Below are 24,149 nucleotides of genomic sequence, written 5' to 3'. Positions count from 1 at the left end.
CTAAGAGCATTTTTCTTAAGAGTCATTTTTTGTAAGAATCAGGCAGTCAATGGAAGTGACCTCCTCCAAATTGCTTGAATTTTTTATATATTGATCAGAATATAGAAAAAACCTGTTGGGGGAAAAAAAAATTTTCAAAAATGTTTCGTTCACTCGGAATCTGGGCTTAAATTTTTGAGATTTTTTTAAAAATTTTTAGAAATTTAGTTTTTGCCACCTTTGAACACATTTTTTTGGCAAGGCAAAAAGTTGCACATAGCTTTTGTAGTTAATATCAGACGTAACCCAAAAGCTCTCTCCAAAAAATATAAAAAAGTTGCGTGACACTGTGCGGTTGGCTAATTATCATAGTTCAAAAGTACAAAATCAATCACTTTTGTCAACTTTTAATCGGAGTTAATTCTAGCGGCGAAGTGTTGCACACAATTTTTCTTTTAGGATTTGAAATTATCAAAGGTATTGAGTCTAAAAATGCAAAGAAAGTTATGTGATACCTAAGGCCTATTAATATATTAAGGCTTGAAATTGGAAAAAAATGTTTTAGTATACTTACAAAATGAACCATTACGGCAGAGGCGCTTAGTTTTGTAAAAATGTAAACATATCCAACTGTCAATACAAAAAGGTCCTAACATAATAATAAAAAAAATTCGTGTGATCTTTAGATATTAAGTTAAAAATAAAGGTACAAGTTGTTAAAAATGATTAAGTACGAAGAGATATTTTTTTGGACACACAGATGAGGTTTTCGCTCACAATAAAATTTCTATCATCCAAAATTAGCATTTAGCATTACACAAAACGTTGCACGTAATGTTAAGAAAAAATTTAAGCGTTTCTGACTATGATATAGAAATCATAACAATTGAAATAAATAATAATAAAAAACAATACATGATCAGAAGTGAATTATTTAAATTTACGTCATAACCAAATAACTTGTGGTAATCGAATGGAAGAAGAATCGCTGATATCACGATTGTGGAGAAACAAGTTAGTGGGCGGTTGTTTACTTTACCATAAAAATGTCTTAACTTTATTTTAACGATCTTTAAAATTTGCATAAATAGAGTAGATATTTTATCATTGCTATTGAGAAATAGGTACTGCATAACTAGAACTTGTTTTTAGTTGAGTATGAAACAAAACAAATATTTTTATGAAAACTGTTGTTGCTTTTCAAAAGGAAATTGTGGATCATTCAAAAAACATAAAATTATAAACAAAATGTTCTACATTCATCAGCTGGGAGATGTTGATGTTAAGAAACACCTCATCAACTTAAAGGTAATTATGTATTTTAAATTTACGCAGACTGTAATATAATTTTTATAATTACATACTTTATAACTTCTCTGCAATAAGATTTTGAGACAAAGTTCTTTAAACAAAAAAAAATAGCTCTTTTAATTAATTCCTCACTCTTTTAATAAATAATCACTAAATTAATCACACTCTTGCAATATTGTATTTTAATAATAACAACAATGTATTTCAAACTTGTAAACATTTTTCGTGAAGAGTCAGATTATAAACAATGCTTTAAATGACACACTTAATAATTGTTTAAAAAATTGTTTTTAGGTAATGCAATTAAACGATAATAATATTTGGGAAGAAAAATGGACTTATTGCAAATAGACTTAAAAGAAATCTTGAAAAGGATGAACAAATATGTGCTTTTCACCGGTACACGTTTGGTATTGCATGGAGTCCTCCAAAAACATGCTTTCATCCTCACCATCTAAATATAAAAGGAAAAAAAATCTCCCGCTTTAAGGGCGTCACCAATACATGTCGTCATATCAATGTCAAAGCGATACAATGAAGTATTTTCAGTTGGTGCAATGCTGTGTTTTACCCATTTAAAGCAAGAAACTGCTTTATCTAGAGTCAACGAAAACACCAATTTATGTACAGAAACACAAACACAACAAGAACAAACATATATGACACCTGCTACTCCAGATGAAGAATTTGATCCCGGTGAAATTAATGTTTCACAGGAGATTTTGGACGAATCTCTAAGAAGCCGTGAGAGTGTAACTGAGGTTCTTAATGCAAGTCCAATAAAATTTAGATTAAAAAGGAAGTTCGAATATCTGGAAGATACTACTAAAGATAAGTTAAAACGCAAGTATGTTCGCCTAGAAAACTTATTAAAGAAAAAATTTGCGGAAGCTGTTGCTCCGGACAAGAGGAAATACTTATAGATTTTCTTAACAGTAAAAATGTTGATGAAATAAATAGCCCTCTCCCAATTGAAATTATTCGTGCTCAGAAAGTATATAAGCAAAGTGATTCCATGGGAAAGTTAGTTATCCTCTCATTATTAGACCATACCAAGTATACCAAAAAGTTTATAATGAACACATTTGAGTGTACCAAACATCGTATAGAAACAGCAAGAAAATGGCATGCATCTCATAAAGGGTTGGCATTTCCAGAGAAGAAAGTATTCGTCCGATCTAGTCTTGATCAAACAAAGTGTGAACATTTCTTAGACTTTATATTTACAAGCGGTATTTTGCATGATGTTGCTTATGGAATAACCAAATTAAAATACGACAGCGGTGAAGAACAAAAGATAGTGCATGCAATACTGACGACAAAATATAGCCACGCTATCATGTTCTATCGAAAAAGTTGTAGTGAAAACAATTATATACCATTATCTGATTCAAGTTTGTGGAAAGTATTGCATGCAATAAAACCTTCAAGTCGAAAAAGCTTAGCTGGATTAGATGATGTTACAGCTTCAGGCATGAATGGTTTTCAAACATTACAAAAATTGGCACAAAGATTTAGTTCTAAATCTCTCGAAGCTGCCCTTGAAAAAGGAAAAAGGTATTTGAAAACAAGTTATCAAACCAATTGTAGTGTCAATGACTCAAACATTTCTTCTCATAGCTCAAAACATGCCTTATCAGATCCATCTGAAAAAAATCTTCAATCCAACACAGAGATTTCAGAAGTGGTATGTGCCGATTGCTATGATTTGTGCAAAGCTATCGAGATGATCAAAGAACTAACAATTCAAAATTCTGACGATGCTGATTCTATTTATGATTTGGAAATTGCTGTAAAGGATGTATGCAACTACATAAAACACCTGATGAGAGATTCTCAACAGAAAAAGGCAAAAATCGAAGCTTTTAAGCAATTAAACGATAAAACTGCTTTCTGGCTTAAAGATTTTTGTCAAAAAATTCTTCCGGTTCGATACAGAGAGGGCCAAAGAGAGTATTTTGGCAAGAAAGGAATGAGTTTACATGTGGATATATTCTTCATAAAAATAGCAGGAAAGTTATTCAAACGTGTTTACTTTACTTCAATGTATAGGTGTGATCAGGGAATAGGTGATGTTGTTTCGTTAGCCACTGCAGTTTTAGACCAATTCAGAATTGATCAACCGCATATCAAGAAAATGTTTACCAAATCTGATAATGCCGGCTGCTATCAGGGAAATCTTTCAGCTGAAGCAATCTACAATGTATGCAAAGAGAGAGATATAAAGTTGCTGAGATATGATTATAATGAACCCTGTTGTGGAAAAGATCAATGTGACAGGGAGAGTGCAGTTGTAAAGACAATTTTAAGGAGTTACTTTGACTCTGGTAATAATCTTTTGACTGCTGAAGATATACACAAGGCTATGCATTATAGTTTTGGCGCTAAAGATGCAAAAGTAGCAGTTGCTCAAATTAGCAATGATAAAACTGTAGTTACTGGACCAAAGATTAAGAACATTAGCAACTATCACTCATTTGAGTTTGGTGAGAAAAGTTTGAAGATGTGGCGTTATTTCAATATCGGTGAGGGAATTGGACAAGAGTATGGAAATCTTAAAATTTAACCCTCGATTAAGTTGTTGTTGCCATATAGCAAAACAGATAATTCAATTAAGCGTAACAAGTCACTTAAGGATAAACAGAAAAGAAGTGACAGGCAATTATATTCATTAAGATTTTGCACTGAAATGAATTGTACTTTATCATTTGAAAGCGATGCTGAGTTAGAAGAACACATGCTATCCGGTCTTCATACAGTTCCGAAATCATTAACATCATTGGATAAAGTTCGCAACTCGTTTGTTCATAAGATGAAAATTACTTCACAACTAAATATGCCGATTTCTTCATCCTCTAACAGTGCTTCCGTAAAAGACAAACCACATTGCATGAACATTTTTCTATTGCAAGGTTGGGCATTACCAGTTCGAAGTTCTTTTAGATTTTCAAATCAGCAGAAAGAACTGTTGTATAAATACTTTATTCGTGGAGAAGAATCAGGTAATAAAATGAGCCCTGAGCAGGTTCACATGCAGCTGAGGAGAGAACTTCCGCCTGATCAATATGTAACTAGCCAACAGATAAGATCTTTATTTTCAAGGTAGGCATTGTTGCTATCAAAACTTTTGCAAATTAGATTATGTTTCTGACTGTTAAATAGTTCTTTTACAAATATGAAATTAAAATTTAGGTGAAAGTTATAATTTTGTGTGTTTGTTTACATATGTTTAAAAATATGTACAATTGATATTGTTATAGATTTAGTAACCTGAAAAGAAAAGGTAAGCTGGTAGAACCGACAACAGAAAATAATGAAAATAGTCAGGTTAACGATAACAAAGAAGTTTATGGCGAAAATGATGACTTTAATCTGACAGGAGACAATGAAGATGATAATAAATATGAGGAAGACATCGCCAATCTTGCAAAAGAAATTTGTCTTGTATGGAAAGTGAATGATTGGGTTGCTGTTGCATATGAAAAACAATGGAATATTGGATATATTGTGGAGGTAATATTATTCAAAGTATATATTAGTTTCAAGTTTTTATTTTGTTTTACAAAACAGTGCTCTAAAATAAAAGGAATATAAATAAAATGTAAAAATAATTTCAGAATGACATTATATAAGACTTTACAAGTTTTATTGAATGTAAGCAAAATTAAACAAATCATAAACTCTTTATTATATTATTTTAAATGTTGCGCTAATATTTTTAGGTATCTATAACTGGGATCAGAGTTAATTGTATGATTAACGGGCAAGAGAAGAATACTTTTCGCTGGCCAGTTACTACCGAGGAGATAAATAACCAAACTGATAAAATTATCTGTTTAGTAAATGCTCCTTTTCTAATCAGTGGTTGTGGCGATTATTCATTATCCGAAGAAGACTATAATACAGTCATATCATTATTCTTAGAGAAACTTACTGCAGCAGAGTAGAAATTATGTGTGATGTGGTGGATAATGTGTGTAAATGACTCTATTAATAAATGAAAAACTAATTTTTAAATGGAAAAACATTTAAATGTTTGATTTATGTTTTATTTAATTAGCAATATAGTTATCTTGATGTTAGATTTTTGTTCAGATTTTAATTCATGTTATATCATGCGTCTGACAAAATCACACGAATTTTTTTTATTATTATGTTAGGACCTTTTTGTATTGACAGTTGGATATGTTTACATTTTTACAAAACTAAGCGCCTCTGCCGTAATGGTTCATTTTGTAAGTATACTAAAACATTTTTTCCAATTTCAAGCCTTAATATATTAATAGGCCTTAGGTATCACATAACTTTCTTTGCCTTTTTAGACTCAATACCTTTGATAATTTCAAATCCTAAAAGAAAAATTGTGTGCAACACTTCGCCGCTAGAATTAACTCCGATTAAAAGTTGACAAAAGTGAATGATTTTGTACTTTTGAACTATGATAATTAGCCAACCGCACAGTGTCACGCAACTTTTTTATATTTTTTGGAGAGAGCTTTTGGGTTACGTCTGATATTAACTACAAAAGCTATGTGCAACTTTTTGCCTTGCCAAAAAAATGGGTTCAAAGGTGGCAAAAACTAAATTTCTAAAAATTTTTAAAAAAATCTCAAAAATTTAAGCCCAGATTCCGAGTGAACGAAACATTTTTGAAAATTTTTTTTTTCCCCAACAGGTTCTCTCTATATTCTGATCAATATATAAAAAATTCAAGCAATTTGGAGGAGGTCACTTCCACAGTTTCAGGAATTTGCCTGATTCTTAGAAAAAACGGCTCTTAACGATAAAATTTGATAGTTTGCGTAATAGCGATTAATCTGATGCGACGCAATAAATTAATAATTATTGAAAAGAGTTAATTGTTAAAATTAAACAGCAATAAATTGCATATGCTAAAAGTAACTAAAATAAATTGTCTTACAAGATATAAAAAGTGACTTCACTGATAGTTACTAACTTATTGTTTGTTCAAAACTTAGAATTTACCTTAACTAAACATTACTAAATCTTAAATTTTGAAAAAATTTAAAGAGAAATAATTCAGAGAAGAAAAAAGATTTTTTTTTCTCAAAATTTATTGTTAAATGCAAAGGGCTGATCTAGGGTACGTCTATTACAACTGTCGACGTACCCCAAAATAAAATTGAATTTAAAAAAAATCTTTTTTAACTGCGGCCGTATTCTCATCTCGCCGTTAAGCTTAACGGAGCTTTTGTCTGAAATTTCATTACAATATTTTTAAGTAAAGAAATGACGAAAATTTATATAAATTCTTCAAAATAAAACTTATACCAAAACAAAACATTTATGTTTAAAACATTATAATTTTAAATAAATTTTTATTAATGTAATCTAAAAGAAATTTTTGACTAACGCTCCGTTAAGCTTAACGGAGAGATGAGAATACGGCTACTGGAGGTTAAAGTAACAATAAATAAATAATGTTTAATTAGAAGAACCAATGGAATAACCCAATATTAATTATTTTTTTTCATTTTTTATGTTAAAAAAGCAAGATATTAATTTTTTTTTCATTTTTTATGTTAAAAAAGCAAGATATTAATTTCTTAACTTATAAAAGTTTTTGGACGTGCACAAAGTAAGTAAGTACCCGTAGTAGTACATCCTAAGTAAAATCTTAAAGTAACAATATTCATCATAATATAATATAATCAATAACATAATATCATAATATTCATCAATAACATCTTTTGTCAAAATCCTTTGTTTTGTGATAACCAGGAGGTGAATTATCTTTTAATAATTAATACATGTCAAAATAAAACAATGGACGTACCTCACATTATTTTTTTCTATAATTTATTTTTTTTATTTAGTTTAGTTTTTAATATTTAAATTTTAAGTAATTGATTTTATTTATAAAAAAAAACAACCTGTCGGACGTACCTTAAAGATAACACCCTGAAATATGTAAGGTTTATTATGACAATAATTATTTTTGTTAGACTATTTATTTGGTTGTGACATTTGACATGTACATTTATTGAGTGTTATTTTTTTAATGTTATGCCGTTGTTAATAATTTTGACTATTTTAATTATATTTTTAAAAAAATAATTATTATAAAAATTATATTTTTATAATAATCATTTTCTTTTGGTTGAGAAATCTCAATATAGTTTATAATAACATTTCAAAGTTTTGTTTTTTAAACTTTCAAATTTCAAAGTCTTTTGTTTTTTAAAAAAAAAGAAGAAATAATTTAATAAATTTTAACTAATCTAGAAACTCCTATATCATGAATATCTGCGATGAATTTTTAAAAACCGGCTATTTTTATAGCCACGAGTTATTAAAAACATTTATTAGAACGTTGAGAAACTTTATAAGAAACTAAAGAACAAAGAATCAGATAATAGCAGATTTGTTTATAATTTTAATAAATTTTTTTTCTATGATATTGTTTATTATTAAGTTGTGTTAAGGGGCCATCCATAGAGGACGTGCAAATAGGAGGCGGGGGGGGGTCAAGATTAAAAGGACAAGGATGGGGGGGGGGTCATCTTAAAAGGACGTCTCACTTTATATAATTTTTTTATGTAAACATGTGTTTTTATGAAGTTAACGTAAGGGAATGTTATGCTTTTATTTATCGTAATATAGGAAAAAAATTCGTGTTGATATTTATTTAAATTTGATTTTTGTATATATAAATATATTGAATATATTACATTTAATTATATATTGCTCAACCCTTGGTAGTTTTTCGTATCATATATATCATTAGTTGATCGCGACGGTTTTTTGTGCTAAATACATAATGTTGATATCATTTATGATTTTACAAATATTTATCCGAAGGGAATTGCTTGTGTAGCAATTATTAATGACTGTCTAAAGCGAATATTATAAATTATTGTCCAAAGGGAATTGGTTGTGCAGCAATCGTTACATAAAGCATGTTTTTTATTATTTTTTCAATGTGTGGCAAAAGTGTCGAAGATCATTGTTGTCTGTATATTAAAAGATGGATAAAAATAGTCTTCTAAATTTGCTTATAAAATCTTACAATAATGCTCATAATTAATTGGCAATAAGCCAATAGAAAAAAAAAAGGTCCATAAAATATGGAATGAGATCAAGGAAAAGCAAGATTTGGAGTTCAAGTAAAGACTTTGATCCAAAAGTATACTTGAATGGTCTTGAAACGAAAAGGTTCTTTAATGTCATTTTGGGCACATCAAACATGCAATCTGTTCCTTTCCATGCCAGTTCTTCCTCTTTAGAGTTCTAGCTTTTTTCAAATCAATTTATTGAGCCAATAGATGTCGTTGATACCATGTCAGATGCCTCTCGACTAGAAATCCTGAGGACAGTTCAAATTGAGACAAAGACGTCATTCAACTTGCTGAATATGGATCTGCTGCCCACGATAGAAGACAATCTGAAGTGTATAAGGTGAGAGTGCAACTTTAGATAATAAAAAAATTCTTATGGACTATATTAGGCCTCACAATAACTTTTCAGCCTCTGAAATTATTCACTGATAATTTTTTAATTACTTTTTAAGAGCCTCAAATTGTTGGATGAGCTTGTTACCGAGCTCGAAAAGAGAGGTTACAATCTTAGCAGAAGCGCATTATATACTCGTTTGCTGCCAAAACGGAGCGATTCGCTTGAAGGAAAGAGACACGTCCATATGGTTCCATTCAAGTTGATGCGGGCTCAAAATGATATCCATTCAAGTTACGTAATTGTGTGCTTTACAGGGTGGATGCTCAAAATCCGGACTTTTTTGACACAAAATAAAAATTACAATAAAAGTATTAGTTTCAAAGCTATATTTCTGAAATTTTACAACAGTAATGTACACATATAAGAGCTTTCATTTCACTCAATCCAGCTGCCTTTAGCTTCAATCACTTGCTCGATACGCTTCCTAAACCAGGAGCAGGCGTGCTCCACCTCATCGGCCAACATGTTGGCAGCTGCAGTAGTAATTGCTCGCTTTAGAGATTCAACAGTGTTGTGACTTGATTTATTGGTCTCACGTTCCAAAGTGTCCCAGACATAATAGTCCAATGGATTGAGATCTGGTGAGTTTGGAGGCCAAAAGTGCTTCGACCAGAACATAGGGAGATTCTATTCAAGCCAACCCTGTACCAAATTGGAGGTATGAGCAGGAGCTGAGTCTTGCTGAAACACATATGGCATACCATTGGAACACTTGTCCATCCAAGGTTTCACCACCTAAATCAAAATGTCCAAGTAGACTTCTTTGTTGACATTTTGGCCCTTCAGGAAGAAGTGAGGTGGCATGACATGGCCTTTGCTGGAAACAGACATAAAGACATGGACAGAGGCTGGAAATTTTGTCTGACCAATCACTAGGACATCTTCTGGGTCTTCAGCCAACCATCTGTCATTTCTTCTGTTCACTTTTGCATCCACAGTAAAAAAATTTTCATCGCTGAAAAAACAAAGTTTACCGGCAGCTTCATGTTTTAATGATGCTAAAAGAACGGAACACTTAGCCACTCTCTCCTCCTTCATTGAAGCAGACAGCATCTGCCTGACTTTTAGGACATAGGACTTGTACCTAAGGTCTTCACAGATAACTCTTCTCATGGTGTAATGAGACACATTCATATCTTTGCTCAGTTTCCTGATGGAGGTGCTGGGGTTTTTGTTGATCGACTTCTGTACTCTGCTGATGAAGGCCTTATTTCTGATTGGTTTGTGAGCAGTCTTTTCTTTTCGTTCTACAGATTCTGCATCATCATTAAACCTCTTTGTAATAAACTGTGCTTTTTGGGAAGCCAAACCATTTTATAATCTCTGGGACAGAGTGCCCAGCGCGGATGGGCTCAACCACTACAACTCTACGGTCATATTCCTTTGACATGATGTGCTAAATTTGCAATTTTTTTTTTTCTCGAGAGTACAATGTTTGTTTTGATTAATGTTTGAATTTCGCAACATAGAATTTAAAAACAAAAAAATGCCGGCAAATTTAAAATTGTCCGGATTTCGAGCATCCAAGACAATTCAAGACAATAAAGCTCGGATCCCTATTGGAATCAACGCTTCCAACTAACAAGCTCCTATATTGATGCATATGGAATTTCAAGTTTCCTTTCCTGATCATGATTGGGTTATTGCTGCAAAGCACTAATTCATCTTGTTCATCTACGCAGGTATTGCAATTAAACCAGATGGGCTTGAAAAATCCGACGCAGTTTCCTATTCCGATCCAACTTATGTTGCTATTCGATCTATAAGGCATTCATAAATTTTAGTTAAAAAAAAATAAATGCCGTTACATAACTTCATTTTAAAAACTTGTTGCAAAATTTTATAACAATGAAATATATAAAAAATTAGCTTTTTTCAAAGATAGAGCAATTTTGAAATATCCATTCAGAGTAAAGTTAACTTATATTTTGGCAATTAAGAGTAAACTGCTTTTGATAATAAATGAACATAAGTAAAAATTTTCAGTCCAAATAACTATTGAACAAATTTAATTTTTGAATGAATAAACTTTGGATCTTAAGCTTGATATGTTAGTTTACGTGAGGAAAACGAAAAAACGAAACAAATGTTTTCAGAAAGTTTTGTTTCTTTTCAATATTCTTTTTGACTTTTAAAATAATAAAACTAATGCTTACAATTACTTAATAATGTTTTATTAAGATCTGTTTAAAATAGCCCATAGTAAATGTAATTTATTTATTAAGCATAATTTTTTAAATTATACTTAATAATAAAAAAAATTTTTTTAAATTTAAATATAATAGGGGAAGGTTGCGTAAGATAAGCAGGTTCCTATGATGGTATAACCTCTTTTACGGGCAGGCTAATGCATGGTCGTCTTAATGTTTTTAGCATAAAATGTCAGTTTTATGTTTTTTTAATTTAAAGACTGAAAAATCTTCTTTTTTTTTTTAATAATTATTTGATAAACTGCCTACCCAAACCAAACCCCCTCTGTTGATGTAGCAGCACTCCTTTGCGAATCAGGCTATTTGTCAGTCAATGTAGCAGCACTTGAGGCTATAAGAGAGTTGATAAGGCAACACTCCACGCATGTTTTACAGTTAAAAAATAAAAATAAAAACATTTAGAATGTTTTTATTTTCAAAAAATAAAATAAAAACATTCACAATATTTTTAAAAACATTTAGAATGTTTTTAAAAACATTCTAGTCTTTTATTTTGTGGTTTAGTTACTTCCTGCAATTAAATTATTGTGTTTTTGACATAATGTAACTTTAATTTTGTCAGCTTTAAAACCACAAACAAACAAAGAGCCATTTTTTACCAAAAACAAGTTTTCTTAGCCATTAAGTATAGGAATATATATATATATATATATATATATATATATATATATATATATATATATATATATATATATATATATATATATCTATATATATCTGTATATATCTATATATATATATATATATATATATATATATATATATATATATATATATATATATACTATACATATACTATATATATATATATATATATATATATATATATATATATATATATATATACATATATATATATATATATATATATATATATATATATATATATATATATATATATATATATATTTAAACAACTTTAAAAAGTATTCTACACAATAGAGTGCTCAATGTTCTTAAAAGAATATTTATATATATATATATATATATATATATATATATATATATATATATATATATATATATATATATATATATATATATATATATATATATATATATATATATACAAGGCTCAATTTATTTTTTGAGATCTGAAATATGGGGGCAACCAACCATTGTTCATTTTTACAGAAAATATCAACAATGGTATATGTTACCATCCTTCAGCAGGTCTCAAGAATGGTCCAAAGGGTGGCGATGTCCAGCCAAAAATTGAGATTTGTATATATATATATATATATATATATATATATATATATATATATATATATATATATATATATATATATATATATATATATATATATATATATATATATATACAACCCTCAGAATTAGGGAAACTGAGGTTGGCAATAATTTGCCTACCTTAATCTTTTAGAGGTCGGATCAGGTCGGCAAAATGAATTTGATATAAAGGTCTTACCATAAAACATCGAAACGAGGTCAGCAGTTTTTTGCTGACCTCAAACCCTTTAAGGTCGGCAGCTAGGTCGACATTGCGGAATGTCAACCCTAATTCTGAGGGTTGTATATATGTAAATATATATACATATACCGCCAGATAGGGTAATATGGCCAGTTGAGCATATTTACCAGTTTTTTGCTAAAATCTGATAAAGTTTTAAAGATGCAGTGTTCCTCTCTACATAATTTTTAAAGCCCAATGTTAACCTAACATTTTAATGTCTATTACAAAAAAATTAAATAATAGAACTCTTGTTGTTGAATGTTTTTCGGATGTCATTTTTGTACGTCTTTTCAGATTTAAAAAAACGCTAACTATGGCCGAGCAAATATTTGAGGGACAATTTGGCCGAATTTTAACCAGACCTATATGAGCTACTTAGGTAAAGACATTTTTATGCTCAAAGCATTTACCTTAAATGTAGTGGGGTAAATGGGCTATTTTATAAATTGGGGTAATAGGACCACTTATTGATTTGGTGGATAAATTAGTCAAAAAATTTTTTTTCAAATCAGTTGCAATATGCCATACATATACAAACTAAAGAAAGGATACGCACACAGTAACTACCCCGAAGAACGAGTGGTTAGGGCTATGAAAGTTATTGCTGGTGGTGATCCAGTTTAAAGGGTCTCTGAGATTAACAGATTCTGAGCTAACATAATCTGAGATTTTCAAATCAACTCTTAGAAATTATCTATGTGGTAAGAATGTGGGCTATGAATGTACCGAACTTCTCTGGGCAAGGCTTACCGATTTTTTAAAAGGCACCACGATCTAGTTTTACAGAGAAATGTTAAGAAAATTTTTTACAGAGAATTGTTAAGAAAAGACATGAAGCTGTAAGTGAAGGTCAGTTTGTTGTTTATTTTCAACAATCTACACAACCTAATCAAGAATGTTGTCCTTCTAATGTAATAAAGTATGATAAGACTAACCTACACAAAAACCCTGGCTAAAAGAAAACGATTTACAGAAAAGCAACAAGACATCTAGATACCATTATAAAGATTAAAATGCTTCTGCAATTTGTTAGAAATTTTTGTATTTTATTATATCCTACAATATGCCATGCCTAAAAGCTTAATTCACGTATTAAATGTAAAATTGATTCACAAAGATTTTTCTACTGTAAAAGATTTATCAAGATATGGAATTCACTACCTGAAAATATTGATTACTTGTCCACTTTGTCTGTGTTAAAATCTAATTAAAAAAAGTCCAATGTTTTTCACCATTGCACACTAATTTAACTAGTTTTTATTTTTATTTTTTTGGTGTTACAAAAGAGTAATTTTGAAATTACCTGTGTCCCCTTTTTGTATTTCTTAATTATAAATGCAAATAAATCAGAAAATAAATACATCAATCTTTTGCAATACAAGCAATCTTTTTTCCTTTTATATTCCAATAAATATTCCTTATGTTTAAATAGTCTCCACTGACTATTTAAACAATAAGGACTATTTAAACTATTTTACCTTGACTCTTTCGTGACGAGTGACCCGTATGGCGGTTCATAAAATTTGTTTCTAAATGACGAGAGCATGGAGGTTCATAAACAATTTTAAATATTTTAAAACATCTATGGCATTTGGAGGAAACGTTAAACTTTTCTTTGAAATGTGAACAACTTCTTAAGTTAATGCTTCAAACCGTCTGTTAATTGCATTTATAGATTGCTTAAAAATCAATTTTAAGAAATGACTAAAATTATATTATATTATACTGGTATAAACAAGATCCTTGATATTTTTTCAATAATAGTAGCGGAGATTTTTTTTGCTTGATCACCACTATAAATGCCTCATTAATTTAAATTCGAAAACAATATGTTTATCTATTTCTTCTTTATTTGTTTAAGGTTACATAAAGAAACAATATGTTTTTGTTAATTTCAACATGGTATATTTTGATCACGTTATTAAGATAATAAATTTTTTTTTAAGTTTTTCATTATTCTGAAAGCTAACTCTATAACAAAAAAAACAAGGTCTTATTTGTAAAATTCTGACTAGTAATTTTTATCTTATACTCTTTTAGTTCATCATGATCGTAGTTTGTTATTTTACACGCAGTCATATAGCTTTTTTTAACTCAGTGGCAAAAGGTTTAAGACCACGAATAATGAAAAACATGCCACAGGACACATTTTTTTAAGAGTGGTTTTTAAAAGTAAGATTTCCTAAGAACCAAAACACATCAAATTTGTTTGAAAATATAGATTATATAGAGATAAGGAATCTAATGGAATGGGGAACCTTTTTAACATTTTTACATAATTTCTTAATTCTCAGCGTTTTAAAACTTTAAGGTCAGTTTGTTAAAGAAAAAAGTCTTATTAAGCTCTCTACAACAATGTTAATCATATATAAATATATTGACAAAAAAAAAAATCTCTGGAATGGCTATCTTCAGAAAGTAGGTAGTAGGAGTTTACAAAAAAAAGTGTTAGCTAATTTAGCTGATTAGCTTAAAATTAAATAATAAAAACCAAAATTCATAAACTGAGTTCAACTTTTAAAAATAAATGCTATTACTAGAATTTTTAGAACAGAAATTTGAATATCAGGTCAGATAAATGTCAAAAAAAGAAATAACAATGATAATAAAAAAAAAATAAAAATTTTTATTATAAATTTAAAGCTGTCAAATTAAAATGTTAAATAATATTTTTATTTGAAAATTAACTACAATATTATATTCAAGATATTACAAATATGCTTGACTTGATAATAAGCTAGTAACAAATATATGTAACAATATTAAGCTAATAACAAGCTAAACATTAATAACAATAAACTTACGTTCGAGGCAATGGTATATTACTTACTTTTGGTTGCATTTCAAATATGCGGGTGGGTTAACGTTCTTTTGGATGATCCAAAGTAAAATTTTGACTTTTTAACAAAATCCAGACTATCGAATTTGTATTCTTTCAATACAAATTCAATAACTTTCATGTCTGCGTTTTATTACATTTTCATAATTATATTTTGAATCATCCAAGAGAACGCTAACCATTTCGGTGCGGCTTTTTCCTGCTTCACGCAATACTTATACTAGTATAAATGTTGAATACTCAGTTTTAAATAGTGTTGTTATTAACTTCGACTAAATCGACTTAAAGTCGACTAGTCGATAGTCGAAATTAGTCGACTAAGGAAAAACGAATAGTTGATTTAATCGACTATAGAGTTCCTACTAATCGACTAAAAGTCGAATTAGGCGAGTGAAAATTGTGGTTTTGCCAATTTACATAATATTCGGCCAAACGCTCGGGCGAAGCTGCCGAATATTTGATGACACTTTCCTATGTTGAGGGTTCCGACCTGGTTCATTGAAGTGTTTATCGTGGGTGTACTATAGCGCCGACGACACCGAAGAAGCCGAGCCTTCCCCCTCCTCCCTTTTTTTGTTAAGCACCTTTATTTATTTTTTAAGAAAAATTTAGATATAGAAGACTTTTTTTAAGGTGGTACTAGCCCATAAAAATTAAAACAGTCAATTTATTTAATTTTGATGCAATTTTTTTATACAAAAATATACAATTTTTACTACATTTTTAAACAAGGATTTCTCATGAAATAGTCAGTGCGTGAAGCTAAAATTTTGCAAAAAGGTTAACAACATGTTGATTGAGGGATTTGACCAGAACCACCATCAGAACTTTTACAGAATCAAAATGGCTGCACTTTAAAAAATAATTTTAAATTTTTATTTAAAATTTGTGCTGCTAATGTCAATATCTCGACAACAGCTAACTATAAAAGTCTCTTTTTGGTCAAATCCCTTCACAGTAACCTGATAAATAATCTGTAAAAATTTTAGCCATAATCTCCAAGTAGTTCAAAAGATATTCTTGTTCAAAGTTTAAAAATCTGTTAAGAGAGAAAACGCAAGAAAACAAAATAAAACAACTTTAACAATATATATCTTTAAAAATTTCCAGACACATAGGAGTCATCCTTGCTAAATCCTTTTTTTATACCTCTTAATTTTTTCCTTCTTGATTTTGTCAATTCTTTTTCCTTCTTTTCCATATGAATGACGCGATTTTTGTCTTTTTTAATTGCACCGAGAAGGAAATATTTTCCACAATGAAATCCAATTTGCTTAAATGTTGCTTTATGGGAAACATAACCTCCATTAAAAGATATAACTGCAGAGAAAACAGCTAACTCTAAAACATTTTTTGAAACAAAATGTGTTTTGGGGCATTTTTCCCAGATTATTTGATTAAAAGACTCATTAGGATTTTGGGTATAGCTGTGTAAACATTTTGACAAAAGATTGTCCGAACTAAGTTCCATAAATACTGGGTGTAATAGGTCTTTTATAGCAACTGGTAAGTTTAACTTGTTTTTATAAGTGCATTGTCCTGTAATCTTATCTCTTTGCCATTTGCACCAGCTAGTATTGGTTCTGGGACAAAATTGATGATGCGTAGCTGCATCACCTTTGCAGCAGTGCCATAAAACTGCAAGTACAGCTTTTTTCATAGGGTAGGGTTTATCATTCTGACGAATAGCCATACCAAAGTAATTCTGCATTAAGTTAATACTTGCATCAGTTAGTCTTCCTTTACCTGAGAGAGATTTACTGTCATTCAACTTTTCTTTTTTTTTTATTGCACGTAAATTCCGAAGCCTTGTTCCAAGTCTCTTTTGAACATAAGACACTCTAGTTTTTCTGGTATCAACGTTTCTCCATAAGGTCTTGCTTCCCTTACTTTGCTGTATGCTTTAGTGTCCCCATCTCCTATGTAATGACTGTACCTTAAGTTAAACTTACTTAATGAAGAACAAAATTGATATAGCACCAGCGGACTCCATAGCACCAGATGATTCGTGATGATTAATTGCACACTTATGTCTTGTTTTCCATAGTTCATAACCAGCTGATCCTTTTTTTTTTTGACCAAATCTCACAAGATTTACAAAATTTTGACATAGTGTAATAGTCTAAGAGCTTTTTATTATCCTTTGAAATTGCAGATACCATGCCATTCATGGATGAATAACCCCTTTTTTGCCATGTTCCATCAATAGAAATATGACAGTCAACAATATCATTGCTACACGTATTGATGTTAATCATTTGACGCACTTCATGAGCAGCTTTTTGGGTACTTTTTCAGCAGATTTTTTATATGCACAATAAAGAGTCTTATTAATTTTTTTATAAGTAGTAAATGCAATAGAAAATGGCATATTCATCATTGTTGTAAATGTTTCAATTCCAGCATGACCTTTGCCTATCTCGCGAAAAGCCATAGCTGTGCGATAGTTAATTTCATGTGCTTTTTTTACAGTTTTACCTTTTTGTAAAGGTATATATTGAGGAGAAGTATAAGAAAATCTGCATGCTGAACAAACACTACATTTTATACATAATTTTAGTGAGAACCCTTTGTGTTCATTTTTATTGTGTAAGCTTAGCAGGTGAGCTACACTCAGAACAGCGTGAGAACTCCTCAAATAAATCTTTCATAATGCCAAAATGTATAAATATAAAAAAATTAAGGTCGTTAGATGTCTGTTTGTTTTTAGCTGAACTGCCAATACAATTAACTGCTTTATTCAACTTTTAAGCACTTGTACTATTAGTACTACTAAACATATTTGAATAAGAAGCACTTTCAGGTGAAATGTTTTGTTGATCAGACATTTTATATTGATTTCCATGAAAATAATTTCTTTTTATTCTTTTGCTATTTTTTTTATTTCCCATCTAAGAATAAAGCAGTAAAATGTGAAAAATAAATGCAATAAATTCAATAAAATAATCATAACAAGCTGTTATTGATACACTGTTATAAATTCACATCCTTCTCACTATACAATTCAATTTAATATTATTAATGGAATTAACGTACTTGCAAAATTGATATAAAGCAAAGGAGATATATATAAAATGAAGAATAATAATAGAAATTAATTGTTTGATGAAATTTATGGAAAGTTAGCCCTAAAGTAGGCATTGTTTATTGTTGCTATGCGGTTGCTAAGGGCTTCTTTTGAGATCATATTACCAAATTAACATTTTCTGTCACTAAATTACTTAATAACATAGTAAAACTATACATTTTTGAAATCTACAATGATTCTATTTTTCAAATTTAGAAAAAAAATTTAAAAATTTTAAAATTTGTTGGGCTAGTACCACCTTAAGAATTAACACTAGACGTTAAGTCAAAAATTGTCAATTTTGACTTAATAATGCAGTATTGTCAAACGCTCTAAAAACTGGCAAAATACAATTCGAAAAAACATCTTTAAAGATGTTTAAATGTACTTTTATAAGCAGAGAAAAGCTTCTTATCACGACAAGAATAAATGGTAGCATCATTGGCAAACAATGCAACCTTAGATGTCAGAATATCCGGAAGATCGTTAATGTAAATTAAAAAGAGTATAGAGCTAAGGATAGAACCTTGAAGAACCCCTGAAGTTACAGAATAATAAGAAAAGTGCTGTCCATCGAGAACAACTTTTATACTACGATTGGAAAGAAAGGATTCAATAATCTTAAAGATGTTGCCAGATACACCATAAGATTAAAGCTTATAGAAAAGACAAGCATGCCAAACTTTGCCAAAAGCTTTTGAAATGTCAAGAGCGATGGCCTTACCTTCTCCACCTTTACCTAACGCACGATAAAACCTATCGGTTATTACTGTTAGCAAATCAGCTGTGGCACGAGAAGATTGAAATCCATATTGATTGTCAGAATGTAAGTTGTTAGATTCAAGATAATAAATTAAGTGTTTGTTAATTAAAGATTCAAAAACCTTGCTTATGATAAGAAGAAGACTAACGGTAGTTAGACGATTCACATCGCTCTGATTCGTCTAACTACCGTCAGATGAGACAGCTGAACTTAAATTAGTCTCGCAAAGAGCAAGTAAGTCTGGTGAACTTTGCAAGAGATAAGACTCAACAGAAGAAAAGTTACTTCGAAGACCTCGAATATTAGTGAATGATAGGTTTAAAGAACTTGGTGATGATGTGTTTTTTGTGTTTTATAGTTTTTGGTACTTAATTCATTTTTAAATTTGTTGAAGAACTTGACTCAAAGCATAGAAAGTACTCAGAACACTGTTTAATAGCCCAAGCAATTGCCTCATTAATATTAATAAACCCTAAGTCGTAACAAAGGGCTCTAAATGTGGCCTCCGCATTGCACGCCAAAAGTAGAAACAGGGACACCATCCATGCGCAACATGGCACTGTTAATACTTTGATATTTTTTAGCTGTCGATGGAATCAGCCTCTCTGAGAGCTACGACAGAGTTTGGGAAACCTGACTACTAGCCGGCTTCAGAACCATAAAACTAAGTTTTAGAGCTTTACCCTTATTAGGAGATAATAGAATGAGTTGCCTAGTTATAAAAACAGAGATGAAAGCAAAATTACATAGATACATACTAAATATTACATAAATACATACTACAAAGTTAAAAAATCCATTCAAATTTAATAAGGATATCATAATATAAGAGAATTAATAAAATTTTGTTTGTTTATAAATTAGGATTTATTTTGTTCTACAGCTAGAGCAAGAGCACATGTTATGTATATTTATATTTATGACATCCACGACTTGCAAAATTTAAAAGTGGAAAAGATCTCATTACATTTTCCTTCAAGCACAAGAGAACATGACTTCAAAATTGCTTTTGGTCAAACAAATATTTTCCACAAAGTTTTTGTTGTTTGATAAAATAAATTTAACAAAAGCCAGCAAAAACAAACCACAATCTACCATATCCTTCTTGCTGCTGCACTAATAAAACATTTACTTTGATCATAGCTTCATCATATTTTAAAAGAGAACGTATTTGATTCTGTGTATCTATTGATAAATTTCCTTGAAAGTTACTGTCAAGTACATATATTTCTCCATATTTACAGCCATATGTGCTGAAAGCAAGCAATGGTAATGCCCAATATAAATGATTTGAACAAATGGTTGTGAACCTAGTGCCTTGAAAAACAATTTTTGTTCCAATATTGAATTTTGAAGTCTATTTCATGATAAATGACATTTTTTTTATTAAGTTTTGGAAATGATGTATAACACTATCTGATAACATTTGATTAAGATATCTTCAACATCCTCAGTTGAAAGTAGTGGAAAGCTTGGTAGTGCAAATTTGTGTTGTTTAAAGAGGATTCATTTTCAAATGTTGTAGAATTTGTTGTAAATGTTGCATCCCCTGTAATTGAATCATCTGTATTAATACAAGAGATGGGAAACGAAACGAACCCGAACCGAACAAACCGAACTAGAACTTTATCTACAAAAGAACCGAACCGAACCCAAACTTTAGTTGTTACCAAACCGAACCAAACCTGAACTTTAAAACTGTTGGGAACGAACCGAATCAAACCAACTGTCCTTACCCTAACCAAGCCAAATAGAGGCTTGAAAAGATGAAAATTTTGCAATTCTCACATTACTACAATTCTTAACATGATACATAACATAATACATAACCTAATGCATAACATATCACGAGTTTAGAATTATTTACTCTAATTTTAAGTGTTGGAAGAAAATGAGTTCGTAATTTTAGTAAGTAATAATTACTTTTAAAATAAATTTTATTTTTAAAATTTTTTCTAAACAATTTGTTTAAATCAAAATTATTTAAAGCTTAAGTTATTATTTCTTTAAAAACTAAGCTAAAATTTTAAGTAATTTTTACTTTTAGAAAAAAATCAAAAATTTTCTCCTAACGTTTAAAATGGAAAATAGAACAAAATAATTCTTACCTCGCGATAAGTTTACAATTCATAACATTACTAACCAAAACGGAAATGTTGTTTCTAAACACTTGAAGTATTGAGGTGTTGTTAATGTTCTAAGTTTTTATTCATATCTTAGTAATTAATGATTGCAATAATTACATAATATTTTAATAATAATGAGTAACTGTAAATTAACTCGTAAATGGACTAAAATGTGTTGGAGAAATTGATAACAGACGGAGCGGCTCGCTTAGTACATGCATCATTGAAAAAACGAGTGAATGCTAGACACGCTTCCGTTGCGTTGAAGTTGGGATGAGGTTTGTCGCTAGACTTACTGCATATATAATTATTTAGTTTTACAAATATTTTAATAAATCAATAATCATCTGCATCTCTCAGGCATTGCATATTGCACACAATGCCAAACTGAGCAGCATTCACATTTGATAATTGAATATCAAATGCTAAATAGAGCCAATGGACCATGGTTACAATATATTTTATTTGATTTTTGTATAACTGTGAGTAATCATGTTATGATCAACAGTTTGTCAAGGAGTTTACCGTTTGTAAGCAGTGTGGATTATGGTTGTCAGTGCCAATTGGTCATACTACAACTTTACAAAGACATGATACATCACACATCAATAAGATCAGAACCTGGACAATTAAAAATGACAAGCTTTTTACCTAAAAAGACAGAGGTTAGTAAATATAGTTAGCGGATCTTGCTTTTTTCTATTTAGCGTTTTAACTTTTCACTTGTTACTTGCTGCCATTGATAGCAAAATATATTTGTTACAAGTTTTTGGCAATATTTTAGAAATATATATGTTTTTTGTGGTACAAAAAAAAGGCGATTATGTATTGCTATGTAAGTAATGTCTATTGTTTATTGCTTTATACTTTACAGGTTCCTAAACACATATGTGAAAATGCTCAAAGTGCAGCCCTGTACATGATTGCAAAAGACATTCAGCCATTCTCATATGTTCAGGATGATGAGTTCTATCACTTTGCTCAAACAATGATTGATATTGGATTGAAGTAAGGAACAGTGCAACTTGAGGATATTATGTGTGATCGAACAACGCTGTCTAAGACACTACTACCAAAGTTATACAACGAATGTGTTCGAAAGCTGAAAGACGAACTTGCTGGGGTTACACAGATCGCAATAACAACTGATCACTGGACCTATGACATTCTAAAATACTCTTATCAGACTTTTACAGCACATTATATTAACAGCAGTTATTGCCTTAAAAGTAAGTGTATTGGATTGTTTGAGTTTATTGAGTCTAAGACTGGCATTGGCGTGAAAGCAAAGACAACTAAAATACCCAAAAAACTTTTCCCTCAGACTATAAAAAGTGACAATATGGTATTTGTGACTGATAATGGGAGTAATATGAAGTGAACTTATCGCAACGATGTTAGACTTAGCTGTGCAGCTCATAATCTGAATTTAGCTGTTGAAAAAGCATTGAAAGGCCCTGGTGCTAATTTAGTTCATGAAATGGTCAAGAATTCAAAGGAAATGGTGGGCTACTTTAAACATAGTGGGAAAAACTAGGAACTAAATCATACTCTCAAACAGGATGTTGTGACTCGTTGGAACAGTCAATTTTTTCTTTTGCAACCATTGTCATGTCAGTTAGATTATGTCAAGTCAATTCTTGCTGGTTCAAAGCAGTTTGACAAACTTGAGCAACTGAACAACGTTAATAAAAAATTGCTGCATAACGTCGTAGAATTTTTGCAACCCTTTCACAAGGCTACTGTACAATTGTCACATGACAATGTGCCAACGTCCCCTGATGTTAGGCTAATGTTATTTTGTCTTCGGACAGTCTGCAAAATCAATGGTTTAGACAGCGACAGTATGCGTGATTTGAAGGCAGCTTTTCTGTCCAGCTTGAATGAAAAGTATATTAATTATCCTTGGCACAAGCTATCAACACTTATTTTTTCTTCTTACAAATGATTGTCTTTTGTCAACACAGAAGATCGCAATTTTGTTTATTTAGAGATGCGTAGTAGTTATGGTGGACAAAATTATTTCTTCTTCACCAAATCAGGTGATACGAAAGGACTCAGGCAATACAGATATAGACAGCTTTAGTGAATGCAGTCATTCAGATCAGCTGCCTCCTTCAAAGAAGGATAAAGCTGACCCTGAATTGCATGATTTGCTGGCAGACTTTAAAACAGCTGCCACATCATTGTCTAACGCCGACAGTAATGACACAAGACAGGAACTTGACAAATACTTGGCACTGCCCGTGACAGCGTGTGATGCATTGCAATTCTGGAAAGACAATGACCGTGAACATAAGCTCCCGACGATGGCATTGATTGGTAGAAAGTTGTTGGCTATTCCTGCTACAAGTACTGCCAGTGAAAGAGTGTTTTCAGTGTGTGGGGTGACGATGAGTGAGCACAGGGCTCGCCTAAACCCAGAAACATTGGAAATGCTGATATTTCTCAAATACAACATGCAGCCCTGATTACTCGACTGACAGTAGGCTACTTAAGCTACCGCTATCTGTGTTCAGAAAGTTACTGCTTTAATGTTTTGTGCACTTTAACTGCAGCTATTAGCAACTGCATTGTTTTTTGAACTTTTGAAGTTGCAGTATAAAAGCATTGCAAATTATTTCAAGTTATTTTTAATGCTTTAACTACTTAATTTTACTTTAATTTGTGTTTTTTTATTGTGGATGTAAACACTGATCTCAATAATAACTGGATAGCGCATCTCTAATATCAAAATTGACGCCAAAATCGCCATGTTGGAAAGCCCCAGAACGCTGAACGGAATTTGAAAATACAGAAATTGAAGGATGTGTTTATGTTGTGTTTTCTACTTCGATTATATCTACTCAACCAAGTTACATATTTCGATGATATTATTATATCTAAAATGTTTTAAAGTGTAAA

The 24,149-nt window shown here is 30.5% G+C and overlaps 2 protein-coding genes across 2 annotated transcripts; both read left to right on the top strand.

Annotated features, from left to right (window-relative positions):
* The first annotated feature begins 3,962 nt into the window (after nt 1–3,962).
* Nucleotides 3,963–5,336, top strand: LOC136076344 (uncharacterized). Its single transcript, XM_065789805.1, has 3 exons — nt 3,963–4,392; nt 4,551–4,803; nt 5,013–5,336. The coding sequence occupies exons 1-3, from the start codon at nt 3,980–3,982 to the stop codon at nt 5,235–5,237; spliced, it is 891 nt and encodes a 296-aa protein (XP_065645877.1). The 5' UTR covers nt 3,963–3,979; the 3' UTR covers nt 5,238–5,336.
* A 17,915-nt stretch (nt 5,337–23,251) lies between these two features.
* Nucleotides 23,252–23,716, top strand: LOC136075736 (uncharacterized). The gene has a single exon (XM_065789171.1). It carries the CDS (start codon nt 23,252–23,254, stop codon nt 23,714–23,716), a length of 465 nt encoding a protein of 154 aa, XP_065645243.1.
* Nucleotides 23,717–24,149: the final 433 nt, after the last annotated feature.

Source organism: Hydra vulgaris, chromosome 02 (genome assembly GCF_038396675.1).
Source record: "Hydra vulgaris chromosome 02, alternate assembly HydraT2T_AEP".
In the NCBI taxonomy this organism is placed as follows: Eukaryota; Metazoa; Cnidaria; class Hydrozoa; order Anthoathecata; family Hydridae; genus Hydra; species Hydra vulgaris.
Note: the sequence above shows the minus strand (reverse complement) of the source record. Positions and strands in the feature narration are given on the sequence as shown.